The sequence below is a fragment of the Vicugna pacos genome, chromosome 3, assembly GCF_048564905.1.
Source record: "Vicugna pacos chromosome 3, VicPac4, whole genome shotgun sequence".
NCBI lineage: Eukaryota > Metazoa > Chordata > Mammalia > Artiodactyla > Camelidae > Vicugna > Vicugna pacos.
Genome location: NC_132989.1, coordinates 17,403,461 through 17,428,596, shown reverse-complemented (window position 1 = coordinate 17,428,596; position 25,136 = coordinate 17,403,461). Strand labels below are relative to the sequence as shown.

At 40.2% G+C, this 25,136-nt stretch overlaps 1 protein-coding gene and 1 long non-coding RNA gene across 15 annotated transcripts in view; both read right to left on the bottom strand.

Moving 5' to 3' along the window:
- The window catches only part of PPP2R2B (protein phosphatase 2 regulatory subunit Bbeta), a 619,288-nt gene that overhangs the window by 300,144 nt on the left and 294,008 nt on the right, over nucleotides 1-25,136 (bottom strand). For 2 of the 14 annotated variants that reach the window (XM_072955371.1, XM_072955397.1), the window contains exon 1: nucleotides 6,565-6,679. The exons of 10 other annotated variants lie outside the window; for them this stretch is intronic. Coding sequence is in view for 1 of the 4 variants with exons in the window: in XM_072955346.1 (XP_072811447.1) it covers nucleotides 6,686-6,687 (2 nt within the window). In the remaining 3 variants the exon portion in view is untranslated. 2 more of the 14 variants (XM_072955346.1, XM_072955408.1) reach the window with 2 other exon arrangements.
- LOC140691614 (uncharacterized) lies at nucleotides 3,421-4,119 on the bottom strand. Its single transcript, XR_012067365.1, has 3 exons — nucleotides 3,950-4,119; nucleotides 3,645-3,783; nucleotides 3,421-3,527 (listed from the first exon to the last, which is right to left on the bottom strand). It is a non-coding gene; the product is annotated as an uncharacterized lncRNA (long non-coding RNA).

Genomic DNA, 25,136 nt, shown 5'->3' with positions numbered 1-25,136 from the left:
GTCCCCTAGGCTTTAAGGCAATGTCATGAAGCTGCTGTTCCTTTACCCTGAATTTGGCTGCCACGTCCAGGTGCAGACTTAGAGGAGGATCTGCTCTGATCACTACACCTCCTTCATGACCTACTCATTGATTAACTGCCCTTTGTTCCCTGACAGTATTTGGTTTGGTTCATATATTGTGCTATATTCTGGGCCAGTATAGAAAAAAAATCAACGGCAGTTGGCTCCTTCCCTTCTGCCCCAATTCTTGTGCTTGTCTCCTCCTTGTAAATTATTTAAAAGTTAATAACAAAAACAAAACAAAGAAAATCTCCATCTCAACACTGTTACTGCCTCCTTCTCTCCTCATCCCTTTTGGCAATAAAAGTCTTTTAAGAAAAGGGACACCTCCCTACCCCAAATGCCTCTCACCCTTCCAAGGATGGTAAAGAAGTCCTGCTTTTAGAAACTGGGCTTGTCAGACACGTGGCTTTCACACTTTGGGGCAAGCTATGCTTCCCACAGAAAGCTCTTTGAAGACATTGCTCTAGTATAATCTCCCTAAAGGAAAATAACTGTACTCACTTTGAAGTGGTTCATACAACATCTGGCCCATAGTTGGTACTCGAATATCTGTTATCAACACCACAATATTCACAACCAAAAGACGCAACAGGTTAATATTTTTAAAAGGTATCTGAGTTACTTCAGTTCTTTCCAATTCAGAAGAATAAAAAAGGAAATTCTAAGCAGATGTTACCTATCTTTTTTTTTTTAGAATGTTCTATCTTTCTGAAGGTATAGTATGGTCTCATCATAGATGTAGTTAATCAAATGATTACAAGTATGCAGAGCTGGCAGAGAAGGACAGAGAAATAAAGCAAGCCATCTCCCTTTGTCCTTCTTTCTCTGTCTTGGTCTCTGTACCCCTAGAGTCAAACCCAATTATCTGGTATATGATTGGCATTCAAGATATATGAATAAATGAATGAATGCTCCCAGCTAGTATGGGACAGAGCCAGTATCCTAAGCCAGATTCATCTGACTACAAGTCACATGTCACAGCTAAACTGACTTCTTTCATTCACCTGAGTAACCGTGATGTTGTTTTCTGTCGCCCCTCTTTGATTCTTGCTGTATGCTCTCCTGGACTGTCATGATCTGTATTTGTTTTTTTCTCACCAAGTGCCTGTAGGTGCCTCAGGGCAGGGTCATTCCTCATACTACATTCTTCAGAGCAAAAAAAAAAAACTGTCCTATGCATTGGTGTCTATCAATTATCCTGTGTGCAATTAAGAAATTCATTTTACAGGCAAGGATCCTGATTGATAGACAGGTTCAAAATTATTGCCAAGGACATACCATTCATGGCAGTTGGTTTCAGAACCTCATCCATGTGGTCCCTTCACATTCTTTTATGAGCAAGGAGGATGACAAATAAATCATTGGTCTCCTGGCACCTAGTCCATATTCTAATACCACAGTGACTGCCAACTTCATCCATCTCAATCCTTTGGTCCAATCATATTTTGTCTCCTAGATGTAGCAAGATCCGAGGACAAGGAAAGTGACCAGTCTAATGAACTTAGAACTGTTAAATTCTTCTTTCCTCACCTTTCACCAAGCCCTGTCAAGATATTTGCTCTCCAAAGATGCAAGGTATTTGTTTAATAGTAAAATGCCAAGCAATGTGACATCTCCCTTCAGTCAAAACAAAGGTTATTCATCTAAAACACATATGGATCTGTGTTATTGTGCAACCGACCTGAGCTTTCCACAGGTGTGCTCTCAAACTTTGTGCGTTAGAATGTACCCCTCTTCTCACCCCCACCCTCTGGCCCTTTGCCTTTTCTAGAAAACAGATAATCTGGTCCACCTGCATTTTTGTATTCAGGCTCCAGCAAGGAAGCCATATGAAAATGACAGAACTGTCAGAAAGAATGATGACTTCACTGCTTAATAAGCATGTGAATTCACGGAGGAGGGAGCCAGGCAGAGATGCAGAGAATCAGGAGGAAAAATAGACAGGAGGAGAATTCCACTTTTGGGCTTCCCACCTCTTCTGCACGCTGAGAATGGTTTTACCTGACTTTTGAGATTACCATATTCAGTGGGAAGGGTACAGCTCAGTGGAAGAGTGTATGCATGACATGCATGAAATCTTGGGTTCAATCCCCAGTGCCTCCACTGAAAAAAAAAAAGATGGGCCATATAAAAATATTTTAAAAATCATGTGATATCACTTATATGTAGAATCTAAAAAAATGATACAAATTCTATTTACAAACCGAAAACAGACTCAAGGACATAGAAAACAAGCTATAGTTACCAAAGGGGAAAGGGTGGGGAAGGATAAACTAGGAGCTGGGGATTAACAGACACATGTTACTACATATAAAATAACAAACCAAGGACCTTCTGTATAGCACAGGGAACTATATTCAATTTCTTATAATAACATATAGTGGAAAAGAATCTGAAAAGAAAAAAAATTCATGTATGTATATGTATACCTGAATGACTTTGTTGTACACTTGAAACAAACATTGTAAGTCAACCATACTTCAATAAAATTTTTTTTAAAAAACTGTAATTACCATGTTTGCTCCATAACAAATGACTTTTAAGTCTCTTTCTGTAGTACCTGGGAGGATTTATTTTTCCTTTTAACTGAAAGCAGATGATGATAATGATAGTACCCACCATTTATTAAGAGGTGGCTAGATAGTAACACTACGCTAAGACTTTGAGTGTATTATTTTACTCAGTCCTCATAATTCCTTTACACGTCACTCCCATTTAAACCCCTTAAGGACTTCCCATTACCTTTCAGGCAAAGTCTCCATGTCTTAACATAGCTTATGAGACACTAATACTCCATCAAGGATGGAAAGACTCCACCCTTCGCCTCTCTCTCAACCTCATCTTAAACCACTCTGCACCTCACTTGAATGGTCTGGTCTCATCTGTACTCAAACACTTCTGGTTCTTTCTATGTTTAGTGTTCCCTGTTACTGATAGGACTTTAAATACATTCCCTGGCAACCATATTTCTTTCACCCTTAACCTGGCTAACTCAAACTTCCTTTCAGACCTTGCATATCTTTTTCTTGAGGAAGCCTGTTTCCCATCCACACAAACTAGGTTGGGTTCTTTGTTGTCTTTTCCATGATTCATTCTGCTTCCTCTTTTATAACGCCATAGCTGCAGTGATTAGTTACATACAACCGTTCCTGCCAGATTTAACCTTTGTGAAGGCTGGCAGGCACCATACCTTCTTCTCCACAGTTGTTTCCCTACCATCTAGCTGAATGCCTACCACATGAGTAGACCCTGAATACACACATGGAAATCAATTAGTATATGCAAAATCTGTATATGAGCATTTCCATTTCACAGATGAGGAAACAGGTTAAGAGTGGTTCAGTAACTTGCCAAAAGACACACAGTTCCCAAATAGTGATGACAAGGCTGGAACCCAAGACTGACTCTCATACCCATGTTCACAGTCATTCCATGGCAATGCCTTCTCAGAACTTCCTCCAGCTCTAACAGAAAAAATAAAGACAATTACTATAAAATATTTATCTTAGCGAAAAAAATTGGTAGAAAAAGCTGCTGGGAATCAGGGGGATGATCTTTCTCCCATCTGGTTTCAGAGCTACCTGAGAGAAGCTGGGAGACTTTGAATCTTTTTGCACCCTGGGTACCACGGTGTGCTTTCTCCAAATATTGTTACTGTCTCTCAACTAGGTGGTAGTGGATAACAGGCAACCGATAGCTCTTTTAGTCCTCCTCACAGATCTAGATGGAAAAAGAGAAAGTGAGTTTTTCACCTTCTGAGAGAGGTTGCCTAGGCAACAGAGCCAGAGCAACAGACCACCCAGATGAGACATGCGAGAGCATCTCCACTGTCTCCCACAACGATATCCACTGCTGTGAGGCAGCAGCCAATTGTGTTCACACATACTTTTAACAGGGTGTGGATGAACGATTCTCCTGTCCCAGCTGGACACACTTTGTAAAGACATCCCCACGGACAGCCAACCAGTATCTCCAGATCCTTGCTACGTGGTCAGGTGAACAGCCCAATGTTTAATTTGTAGATTTTGCCAGAAGAGCAACTCAAAAGATGAAAAAAGCTGAGGAGTTCCAATTTTGTGGCTGGTAATAAGAAAAAAAATGGCCACTGGATTGAACACTGGCTTTCAAGATTGTTAGACCAGTTTGTACATGATGGCAGTCCCTTTACAGCTCTGCTGCTTCATACCTCAACAGGTCATTTAATATCTCAATCCTGAATTTGCTCATCTATAAAATGGGCTTATAAATACAATTACTAAAGGTTTTTGGCAAGAAGTAAGTGAGAAAATGTGTGGAAAGTGCTTAGCATAATGTGTGGCATTTAATCAGCACTTAATAAACGAAAGTTACAGTAATTATTGTAATAGGGTTTATTTGAGTTCCTGAAAAGGTAATTGAACAGAGAGATGAGCAGTCTCCTCCTCTGAGTCTATTTGCTGATGTAAGTTTAGTGCAAAAGCAGGTGGGTGTCCCATCGGCCCCTAAATAGTGACCAGCGGCAGGGACTGTAACTGCTTGTAGCACAGGTTGCCTTCCCCATGCACTAGAAAGCCTACCCCAGCCCTGCCTGCTAAGTGTGAAGCACACAGTGGGGGCAGGAAGGGCTTGGTGAAGCTGTCAACAATAGGATAGGCAGGCAGTTCAAAGCACCATAGGCATCTGGATCTTTAAAGGAAGTGGACCCTCCTAAGAGTCATTAAAAGAGTTCCTCTGGGAGGGCAGTAACAACCCACCACCTGATTGCTTTGTTTGGATGTACTTCCAACTGAGTCACCCCAGAAGAGATGCTGTTCTTTGCTGTATCATGGCATGACTGCCAGTTGCTACGAGAAAATGGCTTTTTACAATGGCTTGCTGGGGTGTGTGTGTATGAAGGGAAGAGGCTGGCCACAGGGGAGGGAGCCAAAGAGCAGGATGAAACTTCTAGCAATCTATTCCTGTTGTGTTCCATTATGCTGTGTGTGTGTGTGTGTGTGTGTGTGCGTGCGCGCGCGCACGCATACATCAGCAGTATCCATCTACTTCTGAAAAACAGGTCCAAATCTCATTTATTTCTATTAGAAAATTATTCTTCAGGCGTAACTTAGATTCTCTGAAAGCATTTTACCTTTTAAACACCAAAACCTCTTTAGAGAGAATTAAAATGGAAAATGTGTAAATGAGCACTTCGCTAAATTAAACGGTTTGTGGCTGAGAGGGCCAAATTAGCCTTTTCTAGGGTGCACAGTACAATACAATGGCCCTGGTCTTTGTTCTTGAGTAAAAAATTCGAGAGAGGAAAACCATTCTAGAATGAATAACCTCCAAGTGCTAATCTTGCAAAATGAAGCTTGTGACTCATTAATATTTGTAAGTCATCTAGTTGGGTTTTTTTTGCTATTTTGAAAAACAAACTACAGGAAGTACTAATTAATAAAAGATATCATGTCTTATTAACGTTCATAGAGTAATTACCAAAATCACAAATCCATCTGCTAAGTAGTCAGCAAACAAGACAAATGACCGTGTTCAGTTAAACAGATTAGCAAATGCCTTTGGGAGTATAATCTAATAGCCCCAACTAAGCCATGAATCAAGCAGCTACTCCTTTTGCCACGAGGACAGGCCACCATAATCCTGTCCTCCGTGTGAGGCAACACAGAGCAGTGGAGGCAGCTGGCAAGTGTCCGTCTCTGGAGAGAAGGCAACTCATGCAAGTGTCAATGCTATTCATGTAACTTTCTCTTACAGCCTTTGTACTGACACAGCAGATTTGGTTCCTTTAAAAGATATAAGAGAAAAGACCCAAAAGATGTCACCTAAAGTTAAGCACAATCCCAGTAGCTTCCACATGTCAAATGCCTACCAGCGAGTCTTCTCAGATCCCCACACAGAGAAGAAATTTCACCTTCCTGCCAACTTCCACGTCGTCTCATTCCTCTATTTCTTCTCCAACATCAGTCACCTGCACACAGTTTACACCTTCTCTCCTAGACAGACATCTAAAGAACAGAAACCAAGTCTTCCTAATCTTTCAATGACAACAACAATAGATAATAATGATGATGACTATGATTGTGATGAATATGTCACTAGGATGAGTGCTTTAATTTAACTTTTAGTTCTTTAATTTTTGTCATTTAACATTCACAATAGCTGCCTGAATTGAGGTACCTCCTCACTTCACACACATGAGGCAACTGAGGCTGAGAGAGGCCAAGCAACAGAGCTGGCATTCATTTCTAGGCCTGAAAGATTCCAGAGCCTTGTTCTGAAGCACTGTGCTAAACTGTACCCATCCTGTATAGCACCTAGGTCAGAGCCAAGTACACAGCAGACATGGATCTACGTCAGTGGAATAAGTGAACATCTTAATATCAACTCACCCCTGGATCCCCTTGGTAGGTAAGGTGGAATCTTTGCAGTTTTCACTTTCCTGTGTATTTTTCCTAGGTGTGCATGATGTTAAGGGTTATTATGAGTACCAGGTATGTCAAAATGTCAATAAAAGCTCCCCCTTACCTTTTTTACATCAGAAAATAAACACCTCTCCCGGACTCTACCTCCTAGTTCAGTGTCTGCCAGGATGATATTCACAATGGGGCACATTAGATGGCTTTGCATTTGTATTGATGTTACTCACATGTTGGACTGCAAGCTAGATGGTAGGAGGCAGCCCAGTGCTCTCGGCACCTCCACCCAGCTCTCTTCATCATCCTGGGGTCTACAGTCACATGTCATCATGTCACCAGCTCAGGACCTGGTGGCCGCTGACTTCACAATAGTCAATGCTTCCTATTGGTGTGGAGGAGTGGGCTCTGCCTGGTTTAACCTTCTCAGCCCACCATCTTCTCCCTCCATCCAGTCACAGTAACTCTACCATGCAGCCCCTGTGCTTGGAAGACACACACCCCACTGAGCCCCAGAGTAGAACTCAGATTGGCTTAAGCCAATCAGCACACTCCACTGGTCTTGCTATAGCGAACAGTTCAAGACAGAAGACTTGGTTCAAGCCAGTGAGATATAAGGAGACGTTTGCAGGGCCTACTGGAAAAATGTTTCCAAGCTCAAAGAGCACTCCCAGGAAAGAAACTTTCTCCTTGCTGGACATTTATGTAAAACAAGAAAGATTCAGAAGGTAGGGGAAATCATTCTGGAACTGTGAATTCAACCTTAGGACAAAGCAAGATACTACAGAAGACCAAGAAGAAAAATGGAAACAAATTCTTTTTGATGACATAGCTGAGCTCTTTAATCAAACCCTGCTCCAAAGCTTGTACTATTTCCATTTTTCAGCTACATGAGAGTCTGAATTCTGTTTTTCTTTTTTGATGAAGCCTGTTTTGAGCCAGTTTTTTTTTTCTGACTGGAAACTAAAAGATTCATATTATATCTGGGTGACAACTTGATTCATGCTCATCATAATATTAACTTATTTTTTTTCAGAATGGCAAGTATGACAATGGTCTGAAGGACCATAGGGACCACAGCTTATCACAAGCTGTAAGCACATAGATTTTACCTGTCAAAGCCTGAGTAGAATGGCATGCGTGATTTAGGGCTATGATCTCATACAGTAGGTGTGTTTGACACTGGTGAACCACATTCCAGTCAAGACTTTCTATGGTAGTCATAAAGCCTCATTATGAAGATGTGGTGAGATCACTGCATAACTGGACCAAGAAGTATTGGCTGCCCTAACAAGTAGATCAGCTCATGCTAGCCCAATCCCACAAAGACCCTTCTTGGGTTTCATATGTATAAAACATTTTCAAATGAATTAATAAATATTAGTTACTTAGAGAATGATTTCTTCTCTGAGACCCCCATGCTGCCTTTGCTTACAACAATTGCCCTAGAAAACCATGATGCCAGGACAAATAAGGGAAGTCCAGGTTTTCATGCAAAACAATCTGCAAAGTGGAATCACAGCTGCCTTATGTTGATGTGACAGTTTGGATATGATCTCTTGGACTTCTAGTTGCAAAGGATGGGTCCTTCCCAAATGCTGAAGATTTTGGATCTAAGGATGGGAAAGGAGAAGACAACAGGGGAGACTAGAGCAGAAGGAACTGAATCTCCAAAGGAGGTTTATCAAAAGAGTGAGCAAATGGGACATGGTAATCTCTTGCTACTAGGGTCAACTTCATGGGTGAGCAACTTGTGGACTCATACAGGGCCCTTTACTCAGAAGGGCCTCTTGATTATCTTACTGATCTGCAGTCATCATCTTGAGATTCTCAGTATTTTTTGAACAAGGGACCCTGGATTTTCATTTTGACTTTAGTACACATATTGAGTAGACCGTCCTATCACAGATCTTTAGTTCTCCCTTTACTAAAATCACCCAAGAGCAATAGACATTTTGCAATGACCTGCCTTTGATTTTCTATATGTCTCCTATCTTTTTTGATTATCTATTCCTCTTTGCCTTTGTGTTGAACGAATATTTTTAGTGTGACATTATAATTCTTTTGGAGACTTAACTACATTTGGGTGGTTATTTTCTTAGTGGGATTGCAATATGCATTTTAATTTATCACAGCCTTCTTTACATTAATACTAACTTGATTCTGGAAAATACAGTAAATTTTCTCCAGTATAATTCCATTCCCCCCTTACCCTCCTTGTGCTATCATTATATTTATTAAATCTACATGTGTTATAAGCTCAACAATACAGTGTTAATACTATTGTTTCATTCAATCTTATGTCTTTTAAAGAAGTTGGGGAAAGATGAGAAAAATATATCATGGAATCTTTTATGCTAGCCCATATATTTATTATTTGGGGTGCTCTTTATTTCTTCCTGTGGATCAGTGTTAACTTTCTGGTGTCTCTTCCTGAAGAACCTTCATCCTTCAGTATATCTTACAAGACAGATCTGCTAGCAACAAAATTTACTCAGTCATTGTGTATTGGGGAATGTCTGTATTTTGCCTTCATTTTTGAAGAATAGTGTTGTCAGTGCTAGCATACTTGTTTGACAGCATGTTTCTCTGTGTACTCTGAATATGTCATTCTGCTGCCTTCTGGCCTCCATGGATTTAGATGAGAAGCCAGCTGTTAACTGTATTAATGCTTGCCTTCAAGATTCTCTCTTCATTTCAGGCATAGAACAATTTGACTGTGATATGTCAAGGTGTGGATCTATTTGTATTTATCACTTTTGAGTTTCTCTGAACTTCTTAGATGTGTGGAGTAACACTTTCAAAAATCAAGTTTGGGAAGTTTGGGGCTATTACTTTTCTTCAATTAATTTTTCTGTCCCCTTCTCTTCTATCCCTGTGGGATTCCCTATCCGTTAGTGTTGCTATGCCTGATCTTTCAAGATGTAGGGTTCTGAGGCTCCGTACATTTTACTTCAGCCATTTGTCTGTCTATTCTTCAGGTTGGATAATTTCTATTGATTTATAGCTCAGTGATTCTTCTGTTCTCTCAAACCTGCTGTTGAGCCCTTTAGCAAATTTTTCTTTACAGTCACTGTACTCTTCAGCTACAGAATTTGCACTTGGTACTTTAAAAATAATTTCTATATCCTTATTAAGAATCTCTATTTGTTGATCTATTGTTGCCACACTTTCCTTTAATTCTTTAAATATGGTTTCCTTTGGTTCTTTAAAAATATTTGAGATGGTTGCTTTGAAGTCTTTGTCTACTAATACCTGGACATTGAGAGACAATTTCTAGGAACTGATTTTTTTCTCGAGTATAGGCCACACTTTCTTGGTTCTTGGCATGTCTCATATTTTCTTTTCTTAAAAGCAGAACATTCTAGATAATATATTGCAGCCACTCTGAATTCTGGTATATTTTCCCTTGGAGGTTGTTTTTGCTGGCTTTTTGTTTAGTATCTTGCCTGGGCTAAATCTGTGAAATATGTTTCCCCTGTAATCACTTATGCCTCTGCTACCTTGTGGTTGTAGTAGTTGTTTAAAATACATATCCTTCATCTCATTTTTAAATCTAGCTTGCCAGAGGATGCTCCTGTGTCTGTACAGCTTGATGGTCAGCTAAGGGCTACACACCTGCTGCGCTCAAACACCTCAAACCAGCAAGGTTTCCATCCTCTACTGCTGGGCTTGTTTATGAGCGGTGGAGCACACTTCAGGTTCAGGCTGTTTTCAAGCCTCCCTCGGTTTTAACTTCTGCTGAGCTCTTTCAAGTCATCTATGCTCATGCATTCAGACCTAGGATTAACCAGAAAAGCGTGAAAGGCTTCTGCCATCTTCAGTCTCCACTGTACACGTCCACAGCCTCAGCCAGGAATATGCTGTCCCAGCTGGAAATGCAACTTCAGACTGATGGAGCCTGTGTTCCTCCCCACTCACCCACCCTCAGGATAATGATCTCTATTGCCAGCTTCGGTGAGTGTGCACATTGTCCACCTTTCCAAGCTGGGTGAGTCTCCTTAACATTGGCAGAGAAGCAGCTGCTCATCGTGGCTCTCCCTAGCTTGGCAGAACCTACAAGCTGGGGTGAAGTTGATGAGAAGCCCTAGGATAGAGCTTCATGGATTTCCACTCTTCTGATGTGACGTTCAGTGATTTTTAAAGCAGGAACACTTTTCAGATTGTTGTATGTTCTTGGTTGATTTCCAAAGCACTGAATGAGTGTATTTGTCCATTTTCCCAGTATTATGGTTGCATTTGGGGGAGGACTTGCCCAATTTCCTCAAAGAACCACAACTAAAAGTTCAACCCTGCCTTGGGTTTTGACTGCCCATCTGCATCTCAAGTTCACAAATTCTGTAGATCCTCCTGCTTGGTACAGATCATATTTTGCTCTATTCTTCTCTTGTGGATACCCTTTCACGCACTTAAGTCCAATATATGCTAATGGCTCAAGAGCAATACAATCTTTGTTACACATGTAAGATCATTTCAGCAACAAGAGATACCCTGCTATTGCTATAAACCAGACAAACTGACTCACAACTAGTTGAAAACATTCAGTACACTCTCCAGATACCACTTGCTCTGTTCTTAGTCCCATGGACTTCCCTTTAGGCAAAGAATGGCAACTACCTGATGCTGCCCTGCTTGCTGTCACTCAGGGCTCCACAACAGCAGCAGACATTGCTAATCAGTTGCAACTTTCTTTCCCACTAAGCCCAGATTCACGGTCCCAGAACCCTCCTCAAGCAGAATGCCAGGCATCCATCATGTGGTTCAGGAGACGGGATGGTTTAGCTATAACTTCAGGTCCCCAAAGCTGAAGGTTATAATTCTTCAACTACCTGCACTGCTTCCACCCAGCAGTCAAGGCTTTGGGTTTGGTGTCCTTTCTTACTTGGGCTCTGCTGTTTTGGCTCCGTTTACCTTCTAGACTTCTGCACTTACTGCCTAGGTAATTTCTTATATTCTCATGATTTTAAATTCCATCCACTCATTGGCCCTTCTTAAATGTATCCTTTTAGACTAGGTCTCTTTCCCAAATCCCAACTAACTACATATCTTCTCCACTTGGAAGTCTTAAGGACATCTCCAAGTGACCACGCCCCAAATGGAACTCCTGATTCCCCCACCTGAAATCACCCTGCTAGGGTTTCTCTATCTTCATGGATATTAAATGTATTCTCTCGCATGCTCATACCAAAAAACTCAAGAGTTATCCTTGGTTCTTCTCATTCTCTCTCACACCATCAGGAAATCCTATTGGTTCTACCTTCAAAACAAATCAGAACCCTTTGCCTCCTCACCACTGGCACTGCTACCAGTCTGGTCTGAGCCACAACAGCTATCAAAGGATTATCACAACTGATTTGACTACTTCTAACTTTGTTTTTTTTTTTATTCTATACTCAACATAGTATCCAGAGTGGTCCTCGATCCTGGTATTCCATATTCAACATACTAGCCAGGAGGATCCTCTTCAAAAGTAAGGCTAATTGTGTCACTCTTCTGCTCAAACCATTCCAGCGGCTTCCCATTTCACTTAGGATAAAAGGATTTTCAATGACTTACAACATCTTACATGGCCCTGTACCCCCTTTCATTCACTAATCTCATCTTTCACTATATTGCCTCTTCTTTCCAGGTATGCTGGCCTCCTTGATACTGCTTGAAAATACTATACTGGCCTTTTGAATACTTTGCATTGGCAGTTGCCACTTCCTGAAATGCTTGTACCTCAGATGTCCATGTGGCTAATTCTCTCACCTCCAAGATTTTGCTTAAATGCCACCTTCTCAATGAAGCCCACCCTGATCACCCTATTTCAAACTGCTGACCTGTCCTCTCCATCTGCCTCTCCCACACTGCCATTCTTTCTTGTTCCTATTCCACATACCTCTCTCCCTTTTCTACACTCTTTTTTCTTCCATAGAATATCTCTTTCTACTGGATGGTAGAATTTAATGTACTACCCTTATTTATTTTCTGTTTCCCTCCTCTCTAGAATGTAACTCAAAAAGGGCAGGAACTTTTGTTTTGTTCATTGACATTATAGTTTCTAGATAAGTACCTGGTACATCAAAAAAAAAATCAAAAACAAAAAAAAAATAGGTATTCAAAAAAAATTTGTTGAATGAATGAAGCCGGGGTGGATCTATGGTTCTGATATAGGTAGGTATTTTTGACAACAAAGACAGAATATGAGAACAGTTCCCCCCAAAATTTCACGGGTAAAAGAGTTCAAAGAAATGTCAAGAGAACCTTCTTAAAAAAGAGAAGTCAATGGTTAAAAAAAATTAAATGGGACATTATAACCTCATCTTGGCAAGTCCTGGGATATATTAGCATATTAAAGGTTCTGAGAAGTCCTGCAGGCAATAAAGGCAAAAAATAGGATTAACTTTATCTTTCTCTGGATTCTTTCAGGATTACTTTATTTTTGATTTTCTAGAGTGTGAACACGATATGCTTAGGTGAAGGATTTGGGGCATTTATCCTGCCTGTTATTCTCCAGGCTTCCAGGATCTGTAGTTTTGTGTCTGACACTAATCGGGGGAAATTCTTAGTCATTATTGTTTCAAATATTTCTTCTGTTTTCTCTCTTTCTTCTTCTTTTGGTATTCCCATTATGTGTATGTTATACCTTCTGTAGTTATCTCACAGTCCTTGAATATTCTGTTCTTTGTTTTATTTACTTTTCAGTTTTCAAGGATTCTATTAACATATCCTTTAGCACAGAGATATTTCCTCAGCTGTGTCCAGGCTTCTAAAAAGCCCATCAAAAGCATTCTTCATTTCTGTTATAGTGTTTTTCACGTCTAGCATTTTTTTTTTTCGGTTCTTTCTTAGGATTTTCACCTCTCTGCTTACATTGCCCATCTATTCTTACATACTGTTTACTTTATCCATTAAAGCTCTTAGCATATTAATTACAGTTGTTTTAAATTCCTAGTCGGATCATTTCAACATCTCTGCCATATCTGGCTCTGATGCTTGCTTTGTCTCTTCAAGTTGTGTTTTTTGCCTTTTAGGACACCTTGTAATCTTTTCTTAATAGCTGGGTATAATGTACTGGGTAAAAGGAACTGTTAGAAATAGGCCTTCAGTAATGTAACGGGGAGACGAGAGGAGAGGGGAAGCACTGTATCGTCCTATGATTAGATCTCTGTCTTTTGATGAGCCATTGGCTCTGGGCTATAAACTTCATTAATGTTTACCAGTTTGTCTCTCCTCTTCAGTGGGACAAGATGGCTAGAGTGGCCTGGAGTTGGGTGTTTCCCTTCCTCCAGGTCAGTGAGGCTCTGATAAAACCCCAGGATGTTAGGCTGTGGTTAACCAGTTCCTCCTGAGGGTAGACCTTGTTAAGAAGAACAGAATATGCTCTGGCATATTTCAGAATGGTTCCTTTTTCCCTTCTCCTGCTGAAAGGACAGGGAATTTTTCTCTGCTTTTTATGGTGAGAACTTTGGTGACCTCCTAGAGGAAAATTTCACAAAATCGTGGACCCCCTATGACCAGGCTCCCTTGGAGTTTTTAAGTCTGAGACTTGTCCACACAGAGCCTCTAGCAATTCATCAGTTACAGTTTAGACTTTCCCACCCTGGCACTGGTTCTCAGAGTGGTTTCCACTTGTGATTCTCTGCTCTGCTAAGTCAAGACTCCCTGTATTCATCTGCCTATCTCTCCATTAAGGGCAGCAATTTACACCGTGTCCTCCCCTCTCCCACAGATCTAAGAAGAGTCATTGATTTTTTTCAGTCTGTTCAGTTTTGTATTTACTGTTATGGTGGAATGGCAACTTCCAACCTCCTTACTGTGGGACTGGAAACTGAAAGTCTTAACTTTTGTTGGACACAACATCAAACTTAAGAAAAAAGGTTTATGTGTTATCATGTATAAGGGAAATGAGGAGCAGTTGTCAGTGTGGGTGGGCTCCGGAGACAGAAAGCTGTGTTTGTAGTTTGGCTTTGCCATTCATAAGAATTATATTTCTGTCTCTAAGCCTTAGTTCTTGTATCTGTAAAATGGAGGCGGTAACTATATCACAGTTTGGAATATCTAGCATAACAAACACTCCCACCATTTTTTAAACTAGACAGCAGTCTGAATGCCTACGATCTACCAGGTGTTATCCTAGATGCTGGAGATGCCAAAGCAGAAACTGGCCCCTGGCCTCATGGAGCTGATGTTCTATAGGCAAGAGACAGATTAGAAACATGTAAACTAGTAAGTGATCATTTTATCATTTTCTAATAGTGATAGTAGTATGAAGAAAGTAAATCAGGATGATGTGATAGAGAGGGATAGAGGGCTGCCTTAGATTGGATAGCCCAGAACAGGGGACACCTGCACTGAGAGCTGAACAGCGAGCACCCAGCCAAGCCACAATCTTTCTGGAATAAAACAGCACCACAGCAGAGGGAAGAACAAGGACAGAGGTGTAAAGGCAGAAGTAAGTTTGGCTCAGTCAGGATTGGATGAAAAGTCCACGTGGCTGATCATGAGAAGCACAGGAGAGAAACAGCACCTATACAGCTTTCAATGACAGTAACATCTCTGGACCCTTCGTTGAGGGGTGACCTCTCAATTTATCATCCTTTTTGGGGAGGAATGGGAAGGAGAGTGGTCCTAGAGAGATTCTAACAGTAACCCAGTGGTCTGGGGAGGAAGGCGGATGCAATTATCAGAGCCCTGGTATTCAGGGGGATGGGACCAGCCTGTTTTGAGTAGGTTTCCAGGTTGGGGTGGTGACCATTGCTCTCCACCACCCACCAAAAAGGGCAGTGGGGTTAGGTGGATATGAATAATCAACCTAGAGGATAAAAGAATATGAATTAAAAACTCAGAAGAAAAGGTCCATATACCTGGGTGTTAATGACACTGTGGTTCCCCTGACCTCTAGTGCTCTCATTTTTGTCAAAGCCTACACTCATTTCTCTTAGTCAACACGTTTGCCTAAAAATTCTCTTCTGTGTATTCTTTCTCCACCTCCCTCTTTTTGGAGGATGGAGACATGTCTCTTGGGTCTAAACTAAATATCCAAGAAAATGCTCAGCAAACACTACATGCTATTACTTTTGACTCATAAAAGCTCAATTACTCATCATACCATAATTAAGTCCTTCTCCAGACACAAAACCCTCCGCACATGCCCAGTGAATATAAATTTTCACTGGTGTTCATTTGACCTTGTCAAAATAGCCTGAAAATTCTGTCCCTCTGGTGCCAAGGATAATTTTTTTAGCGCTCTTTTCCATAACAATAGTTGAAAGGAGGAGAAAATGATATCTCTGTAACTCAAACCAGATCCTTGTGCAATAACACACAGGCAAGCGGCAACGTGATGAAGTTGTTTAACGTGGGCGTGCTTTTGTTCCTCAACTTCATGTTTCTGAAGGCAGACCCGACCTGTTTGTTATTCTTCAGCTCCACAATGGGAAAGGGAGGTGAGAGGATAGCTGACCTCCCTGCAGCTTCGGACAAGATTTCTTAACAAGAATGCTTCTTCGCAACAGGCCTCCTTTGGAAATGTTCAGAAATACTCTCGCTCATCTCTCCTTTATAAATAGGCAGCATTTCTCAACTCATCTCAGTCCAGTCAAGGGTACCTAATGGCATCAACTCAAAGATTCAGGGTTTGTTGGCCTTGTAGGGATTTGACCCAGATGTCATCTTCCTTCTTTCTCAAGTTCTTGGCTTCTGAGGCATTTCGTTATTCTTAGCAACTCTAGCACAGGGTTGGTATAGGAGAGAAAGTTCAGACCACTTCTAGCTCTACATTAGCAAGCACGAGGAAAGTCTGGCTGGGTGGTAAAAAAGTTTGAAATTGTCCAAAGTGAGGTCTGAGGATTCTCTGTAGGTTTTCATTCTACTCATCTTGTCTTGTTTTATCAGGAATAATTGAACACTGACTACAGATTATCTTAATTGCTGACTAATAAAGAAGTTACTTGCTCAGATCTTCAGTGTAGACCATCATGGAAGATGACTTGTGTATGTGATTGCACACGTGGGCACACCTGTGTGTATGCATTTGTTCATGGGTGTGCACACACGTGTGAGTTTTGTTTCTTTTTAATGTGGGTATAAATGGATTAATCTAAACTCTTTTCTATAACCTCCAGCAGCTCATCCAGCTCTGGTTGTTAGCAACAATCTTGTATATATCCCACCATTCTCCCCAAGGCATCAGGAGAGTCCCAAACTCTTTGGACCTTCCTTAGTATGTCTGTGCTTAATTATTTAGACTGGCTCAACCCACTCACTCTGGAACTATTCACACCATGTCACTCCATTTCTTTTTTTCTTATTTATTTCACAATCATTTCAAGGGAATCAGGATTCTTAAATTCAAATCCTTTTGTGTTTTAGAGCTTGTCAAGCGAACAGCCCACCCATCAATGTTCTATCCTAGTTTTAAGGGATCGGTAAATACCTAAGATCAAACCTTTGGACAACAGATGCCACAAAGAGAGTGAAGAGTCCAGCGGTCCAGGTGGCTACATCCTTTCCTCCAGTTGAGGTCTTCTATTTTAGCATCACATTTGTGATCGTGATACACAAGGTCACAGAGCAGCGAGAAAAGGAAAACTAACCACCCAGGACATGCCAAGAGATGCCTCCTGATGAGGTGTGACAAGAGAAAAGCCTTGAGGAGGAGGGAAGGGAGAGAAAGTGAAATCCATCAGAGATATTATAGCTGTGCAGGTACGAAAGCAGCCCTGAGCATCTGAAGGACAGTCTATGAAATGATGTTTCTTTACCTGTAACAGCATTAAGCATGCTAAAATGTCCATGTGGGAATTAGAGTGTATGCTATTTTAATTAAAGCTAATTGTATTCTATGTTGGAGTTGTTAACTAATTCTGTTGCTCTCTGAAAAACTCCAATATTAAAAAAAAATAGCCTTTGCTTCAGCAGCTGAGATTTCAAGTAAAAGGGACTGGAAAATAATCCCATGTGTTTCCAGTTGGTTGAATTGTTTGCTTGTAAAGTTATTTCCTAAGATTTTTTTTCAATTAACATATTAGATCCTTGAGGAGTATGCTGGATAAATGCCCAAGTTGCTCTTTGCTTAAGTAGAAAAGCACAAAGACTCTGTTCTGGGAACCCAATCCTCTGATTAGTGAGCAGGTCAGACCTCACCTTAATTATTTCTTTTAAAAATCAAAAGACTTTTCATGATTATTTGAGAGAGTATTTTTTTTTCCATTCTCTATCAGATAAGCATTTTGGGTATGGTTACTGATTCTTGGGTAAAATTGAAAGAAAAAATCAAACCTATTATCAACCATACTTGTGATGATATTAGTGATTGCTTTGTTTTGTTCTGAAATTTCTACTTCAGGCAGAGTTCCAAGCATCCAGATAGAAGCAAAATGAAACATGTAAACTAGGAGCATGTGGCTTATTGTGACAAATAGACCCTATGAAGAGTTAGAAGAGGTAACGTTTTACAAGTGAGGGGGAAAAAATGTGTGTACGTGTGTGGGGGTGACTAGGGGTAATTTTGGCCTCAAAGAATGTGTGTATGTACAACTCTTCTAGGTTTCACTGCAGCTCAAATTTTAAAGCCAAATATATGAAACTTAGATCTTACATCAAAGCTGAAAGAGAAATCAGAGAAGAGAACACACATTTTTTTGAGTCAGAGGTGTTGTTAAGGTGAACCAGGTCTCTAAGTGGTAATGTCTGTCAACAGGCAGGGCTGGCCTGGATTCAGAATGATGGAGACGGAGAGACTTGCCTTTGGTTTTGAAAAAACAGATGAGAAGTCATCACTCTCTCACTGCCACACATTCCTACTTTACCAGTTACTGTTGATTCGTTTATGCATTTATTATGTGTTGAATGTCTACCAGATATGGGGCACTAAAGACATGACAGTAAGCCAGACAGACTTACACTCAGTCCTTACAGTCTAATGAAGGATGCAGACAGTTACACCAGACTTAACTACGTTGCATGATTCACGCTAATATGGGGAAGGGCTGTACCTCTGGGAGCACTTAGTAGGCCCATGAACAATATTTGGGGATGGTGTTGAGCTGTCAGGAAATAAATTCTCTGAGGATGTGGCATTTCAGCTGAGGCCCCAGAAGTGTGAGCCAGGTAAGGGAGAAGAGGGGAAAAAATGTTCTAATGGTGTGTTGCTGGAACTAAAAGAAGTTTGGTACAGCTTAGGTATAAAGTTTGCAAAAGGATGGAAGAAAATATGGCTGGAGGACTGAGAAAATCTTAAGAGTCATGCAGAGTTGAGACCTGACTTCTGAGGTCTACATAGGCTTAGAATCAGATAGAGCTAGGCTTGACTCAGAGTTCTTATCTTTCCCATCAGCTTGGACAAGTGACTTCACTTCACAGCCTCATTTTTCTTATCTATATAATAGGGATATATCGACTTCATACAATTGCTTGGAAAATTAAATGATGGAACATGTCTCCACCTGGCAGATCAGAGCAGTCAATAAATGGGAGCTATTGCTGTTATGGCCATGAATGGCATTCTTATGAGGAATAACATCTCAGAGAAAGTAAACTCTCTTGTCATCATTTTGGGCATCAGCAAAGCTAGATGTATTGACATTTTGGGGTGGGGTAACTTCCCGATAAGACTTAGTTACTTGTTCTTTATGAGAGATTAATTTTACCTTTAGTTCCAAGAGAGCAAAGATTCCCAAATATAAGCAGTGAAGTCACTCAACAGAATATCACTGTAGGCATTATGTCCATCCACCATTATACTCATTGTCCTGGTCATTCACGCTGCTTAATAAGACCCTCAATCTACCATCACATCCCCCTCTGAGTGGACATGGGAAGTAAGTGAAATAAACCAATGACCCTATACAAGCATTCCCAATACGTGATAGTTTCTTTTTGTTATCAGCCTTAAGACTCCTGGTAAGCAGGAAAAAATAGCCAAGACATGCAAGCAGCCTAAATGTTCATCAAAGACGAATGGATAAAGAAATTGTGGTGTGTCTATATATATACACAATGGAATACTACTCAGCCATAAAAAGAATGAAACAATTCTATCTGCAGCAACATGGATGGACCTAGAGATTATCATACTAAGTGAAGCAAGTCAAAAAGAGAAAGACAAATACCATAGGATATCACTTATATGTGGAATCTAAAACATGAAACAAATGAACTTGTTTACAAAACAGAAACAGAGTCCACAGACATAGAAAACAAACTTATGGTTACCAAAGGGCAAAGGTGGGGAGGGAAAATTCAGAGTTTGGAATTAGCAGATATAAACTACCACATATAAAATGGATAAACAACAAGGTCCTACTGTATAGCACAGGGAATTATATTCAATAGCTTGTCATAACCCATAATGAAAAAGAATCTAAAAAAGAATATATACAAAGAATCACTTTGCAGTATACCAGAAACTAATATAATGTTGTAAATCAACTATACTTCAATTAAAAAACCCAGCCCTAGACAGTTATTACTATGAATGGTTTCGAAAAGAAAGATGGGTCTATTGAGATTCTCACAGTCATTTCCATTGCTTTTCACATCACTAGGCTCAACAAAACCTCTCTCTATCGATAGGAGGGTGCTCACAGAGGGAACAAGCTTTCCTGAACCAAAAGAAGAAGTCTGTTGTCTCATTTGTTTAGCCCCAAAGACCACGGGCTTGGTTTTTCTGTAGGAGCGCCGTGAACTTGCAGTACTGAGCATTTATTCTATGCCAGGTACCCAGGATCACAGAGATAAAGGACACACTTCATGCCCTCCTAAAGGCCATTGGTTGTTGTGGGAGACAGATAGCCAGTAAGTTAGCATTTTTTTCAGTGTTTTCCAATGGCCAGTGCCTGGGCTAAGTGATTTATATATTTTATTAGAGTTGATACTCTAAACAACTTTTTGTACTAGGCACTGTTAATTTCAATTTGCAGGTAAGAAAATTGAGATTTAAGAGTGGTACCTAGCAACCTGCCCAAGGATAGACAGGTTAAGATGTGGCAGAGCTGGAACTGAGCAGAGGCTATCTTATCTCAGAGCCCTGTGTTTGAGTGCTAGGCCACCCCACTCCCCAATTCCTGATGGCGTGTAAGGAGCTTACTATGACGTGTGGTGTCGAGCGTACTAACTACAGTGGAACCAATGTTGACAGAAGGCAGAGAGAGAGGAGAGGAGCGATGGAGCAATTTCCCAAGGTGGGTGCCCTCTGCATGGAGTTTTGAGGGCTGAGCAGGAGTTGGCCAGGTGAGAAATGTGAGGAAAGGAGCCACTCTCTGAGTGAGAGTGAGCACCATTTCAACCTCCTTCAAGAAGAGGATGACTGTAAGGAGACACTCAGAAGAGCTCTCAGTTATCTGCATCAAATAAAGGCCACGCATGGAACAGATGCTCTAAAATTCATGTCTCTCTGGCTTCTGTATAGATAATGTTTTTATTTATTTCTATCCTGCCTTGTTCCACCAAGGTTTTGAGATAAAATTCATTTCATGGTTTTTATGCAGTGACCTTCCTAATTAAGCTTTTCTCAACACTGTCATGTTCATCTTTGTATTCCCTGAGCCATATGCACAGCGACTTGAATAAAAGTTGAATTGAATTTACATACTTTGAGCACACTGAAAGTAGTTAGCAAGGGCAACTGGTCCCAGAAGCTTGGTGGGTGGCAAGGAAAGCTGGCCCAAAACCTAAAAAAAAAAATCTCTTAGGTTGAGTATCGTATTTCACTGAATCTTAGATGCCCCTGATTAGAGGGCATACTGTTACTTTATGGGCTACTAAGACAGAAAAACAAAAACAAAAACAAAAACACCCCAGCAAATTAATACAATGTTAAGTCACTATCTATTGTAAGATGCAATCTGATTTCAGATATGTTAAATACGAAAGATGTGTGTCTTTAATGAGAGGATTTACGGTGATGATACCCACCTCTCCACAATCTCAAATAGAAATTCTAAAAATTCATGATACTTTGATTGAAAGTGAGAGGAAATGAAAATTTTATGCCTTTCTAGGTTGTGATTTGTCTAACAGTCCACATCTTAAAGATTCTGGAAATACTTTGATTCAGCAATTGTACCTCTAAGAATTGAACTTAAGGAAATAAACGTAACAGTTCATATGGAAGTCATCAAAGAATTATTTATAGTCACAAAAACTAAAGAAGAAATAACCTAACATCAAATATATATATATATATATGAAATATACTAGAGTTATATAATAGATTAAAATGACAGAGAAATATTTAAATGGTGAAACACTTTATATATCAGGTAATAAAGTTTTGAAAATCAGGTAATATATGTTGTAAGACAAAGTTACTGCTGTGAAAGAAAAATCCACTTACATTTCATATTTACATAGGAATAAAGTCTTAAATGACACATACCAAAATGTTTACAGGAGCTGTCTGGTTAAGGGATTTTAATTAATCTTTTTCTTTTCTCTATGTTCTAATTTTTCAAAAATTGGGAAACCAAATACTAGTTAGACTTTTAAGTAAACAATATGGAAGTAGATAACGAAAAATTAACCATCTTGACTTAGAAACTTCATTTTCTGTGGTATAGACTCTGGAATCTTTCTCATTTCCTAAATGAGCCTGGCTGGGCTGGTTCCAAACAAAGCCCTGTTTAAAAGGTGTCGGAAAGGCTGTTTGATTCCTAATATGAAATACAACTTCATCCCCTGGGGTTTTCCCTCAAAAGCCAATACCAAACATGAGAAAATAAATACTGCAGAACCACAATTAGGCAACGGGTCTGGGAACTCCAACTCTGCGATGTCATCTTAGTCTGAGGCAGAGTGTAAGGCCCTGAGCTCAGGCAAGGCACATTCCAGGTCCTACAACGGGGAGGGAGGGCGGTGATTAGAAGCCAAGGTTAAGCCTCAAGTTTTACCATGGCTAAAAAGGAAAATCCTCTGGATCTGTCTCTAAGCACCACACCTGCTACAAATTCACAGTTTTTGGCAAGTCGCTTATAATTCTTCATAAATGAGGTCATTTCTTGAGAGATAAAGCCTTGGTGGCCTAGACCCCACTTTAAGGATAAAGTGCTATACTAGATTGTACCTCTTCCCGGAGTTAACAGGAGGTATTTTTTTTCTTAAATGGCCAATCATAGACTTCCTGCTTGAATAGGCAAGCCCCAAAACATGCACTCTACTTGTATATTTTATCCTCAACCTCACAAGTTGCCTTTTGGTATATTGTTTCAATATAGCTTTATATTGATTTATAGTTTGTTCTAAAAAAAAAAGCTGTTCTTTATACTTTAAAACATTATATATCTAACTCTTCCTTAATTCAAAGCTCAGTTTATATAAAAATTTTATTTTGCTATCAATTTTTATTTACTTGTTTATAAGACTTGGGTTTGTCATTTCGTTTGTCAGCTCTGCAAGTTTTGATCCATTTGAAATCTATGTAACAATCATCTATCTTTCTTTTGCATACTAAATTTCTTTTGGACAGTTGTAACCAAAAGAATAAAATATTTCAAATGACATGGAAACCTAGGTCAAGGGGAGGGGGGTTGGACTGGAGGAATGTTTGGGTGTTTTAGTAGGCATTTGCTATTTATCTTTCTTGCATTGCTTTATTCTTCTTCTGAATAACAGCACCTTCACTTCTTTGGAGAAACTTAAACTTTTCACCCTGCATTGTGTTAATAGGGTTGCCAATCCTAGTGTCTTGGCCTCCTGGCTGCAGATCTAGGCCTGGCTAATCAGAGTATTTCATCTACCTGGCCAGGATAACTGACCCAGGTATGGGCACCTAATCCAAACCCAACAATCAGAGAACTTCTCTGGAATTACACATGGATACTGAGAAAGGAGAATTTTTCTCTTCATGTTCATCTTGGATTTTAAGCCATGGGAACACAAATCTGGAGCCAAATCCTACTTGTTCTGGCCATGTGGGAGAAGCCCATTAGCAGGAGGGAAAATAAGGCTACCACCCAAAGAGAACCAGCACTGAAAGGGAACAGAGTGATGGACAGGCACATTTAATGACACATCTAGAGACAGGATGCCACCTCCACCCCTTAATTTTCCAACAAAATCCCTTTCCTGTTTTTGGTATGAGCTTGTTGGAGTTTCTATCATTGGAAACTGCCCACGTTCTTAACTAATACTTGATCTTCTGACTACCTTCCAAATCACACAAGGTACATAACATATGCTCTTTATGCATATAGAATTGGCTGCACTCTGCTGAATTCTTTATCATAAGAGCACACCAATAGTTATAGTTTTATTAAAATAGCATTAGAGTGCAGTTACCCTAAAAAGGCTATGAGTGACTTCAGTGTTATATTTTCCATAAGCTGCAGGCTGACCACAGAGTTGTGCCTCATCTATTGGTTCCTCCGCCCTTGTGTTCAGACTTTAGTCCTAAACTGGGCACATTTATCCACTCCTGATGCAACTAGAGCCTCAATTTTATCTTCCCTGAGATCCAGCAGAGTCAGAGGCATGGGGTGGGTTTCCTAGCACTGTGTCTTCTTGATTCTTAAGATGATCAAAGAACACTTAGAAAGAAAATGATTATGCAGCTACATAAGATACAGTAAGATTTTACAGAAATCCAGGCTGACTTTAGAAGGCAGCTGGAAAACAGGACACTCGCCCTCCCACCCTCTCCTCTCCCAAACAAATGCCATATGTCTGTTCACAATGCATTCTGGCTCACTGCTACATGGTTGACCTTCGATACTGAAAAGATGCCAAAACTCTTGGGACCTAGTTTTCCCTTCAGCTCATTGTTCCAGTCACATGTAATATGGTTGAGGAAAAAATGGCAATTATGATAAGCAGGCCTGCAATTCTTTAAAGCAGTCCATCAATGAGAAAGATCTCTAGGTGCTTTGTGGTATTTATTGCGGTTCACAGAAGGAGGCGGCTTTGGGGGGCCTTGGAAAATAAGGCTTCTGTTACCTGGGATATGTTCAGAACCACTTCAGCGTTTGTGTCATCTGCATCCCATCTAAGAAGGAGGCCATTTCACTTCCCTTTTCTAAGTACCATGAATTCAATTCCGGATGAGTATATTGGATGCAGAACTGTTAATAGCGGGGTTTGCGATTCCATGTGTGGCGTGGTAACATGATATATCTCATTACTACATACAGAGTAAATGGAAACTCCCCTCAAAACACTGAAATGGCTTTTATACTGCTTTCCTAGGGGTGCTACAGCAAGGTACCACAAACCAGGTGACTTGAAACAAAAGAAATGTACTGTCTCATAGTTCTGGGGGTTAGACATCTCAAATCAAGTTGTAGGTAAGGCTCCCTCTGAAACCTACAAGGGAAGATCTTTCCTGCTTCTCCTAACTTCTAGTGTTTGCCAACAATCCTTGGCCTTCCTTGGCTTACAGATACATCTGCCTCCATTGTCACATAACTGTGTTCTTCCTGCGTCTCTCTCTTCTTATAAGGACACCAGTCACACTGGATTAGGATCCACTCTAATTCAGTATGACCTCATTTTAACATGATTATAGCTGCAAAGATCTTACTTCCAAGTAAGATCACATTCATCACGGGTTAGGACTTCATCATCTCTCCTGGCGGGACACAATTCAATCCATAATAGCTTTAGTGTTGCCCCTGATGAGAATATGTGCTTGTTATAAAAATAGTAAAATTGTTAACAGACATATATAAAAAAAAGTAAAAACCATCCAGATTCCTATCACCAAAA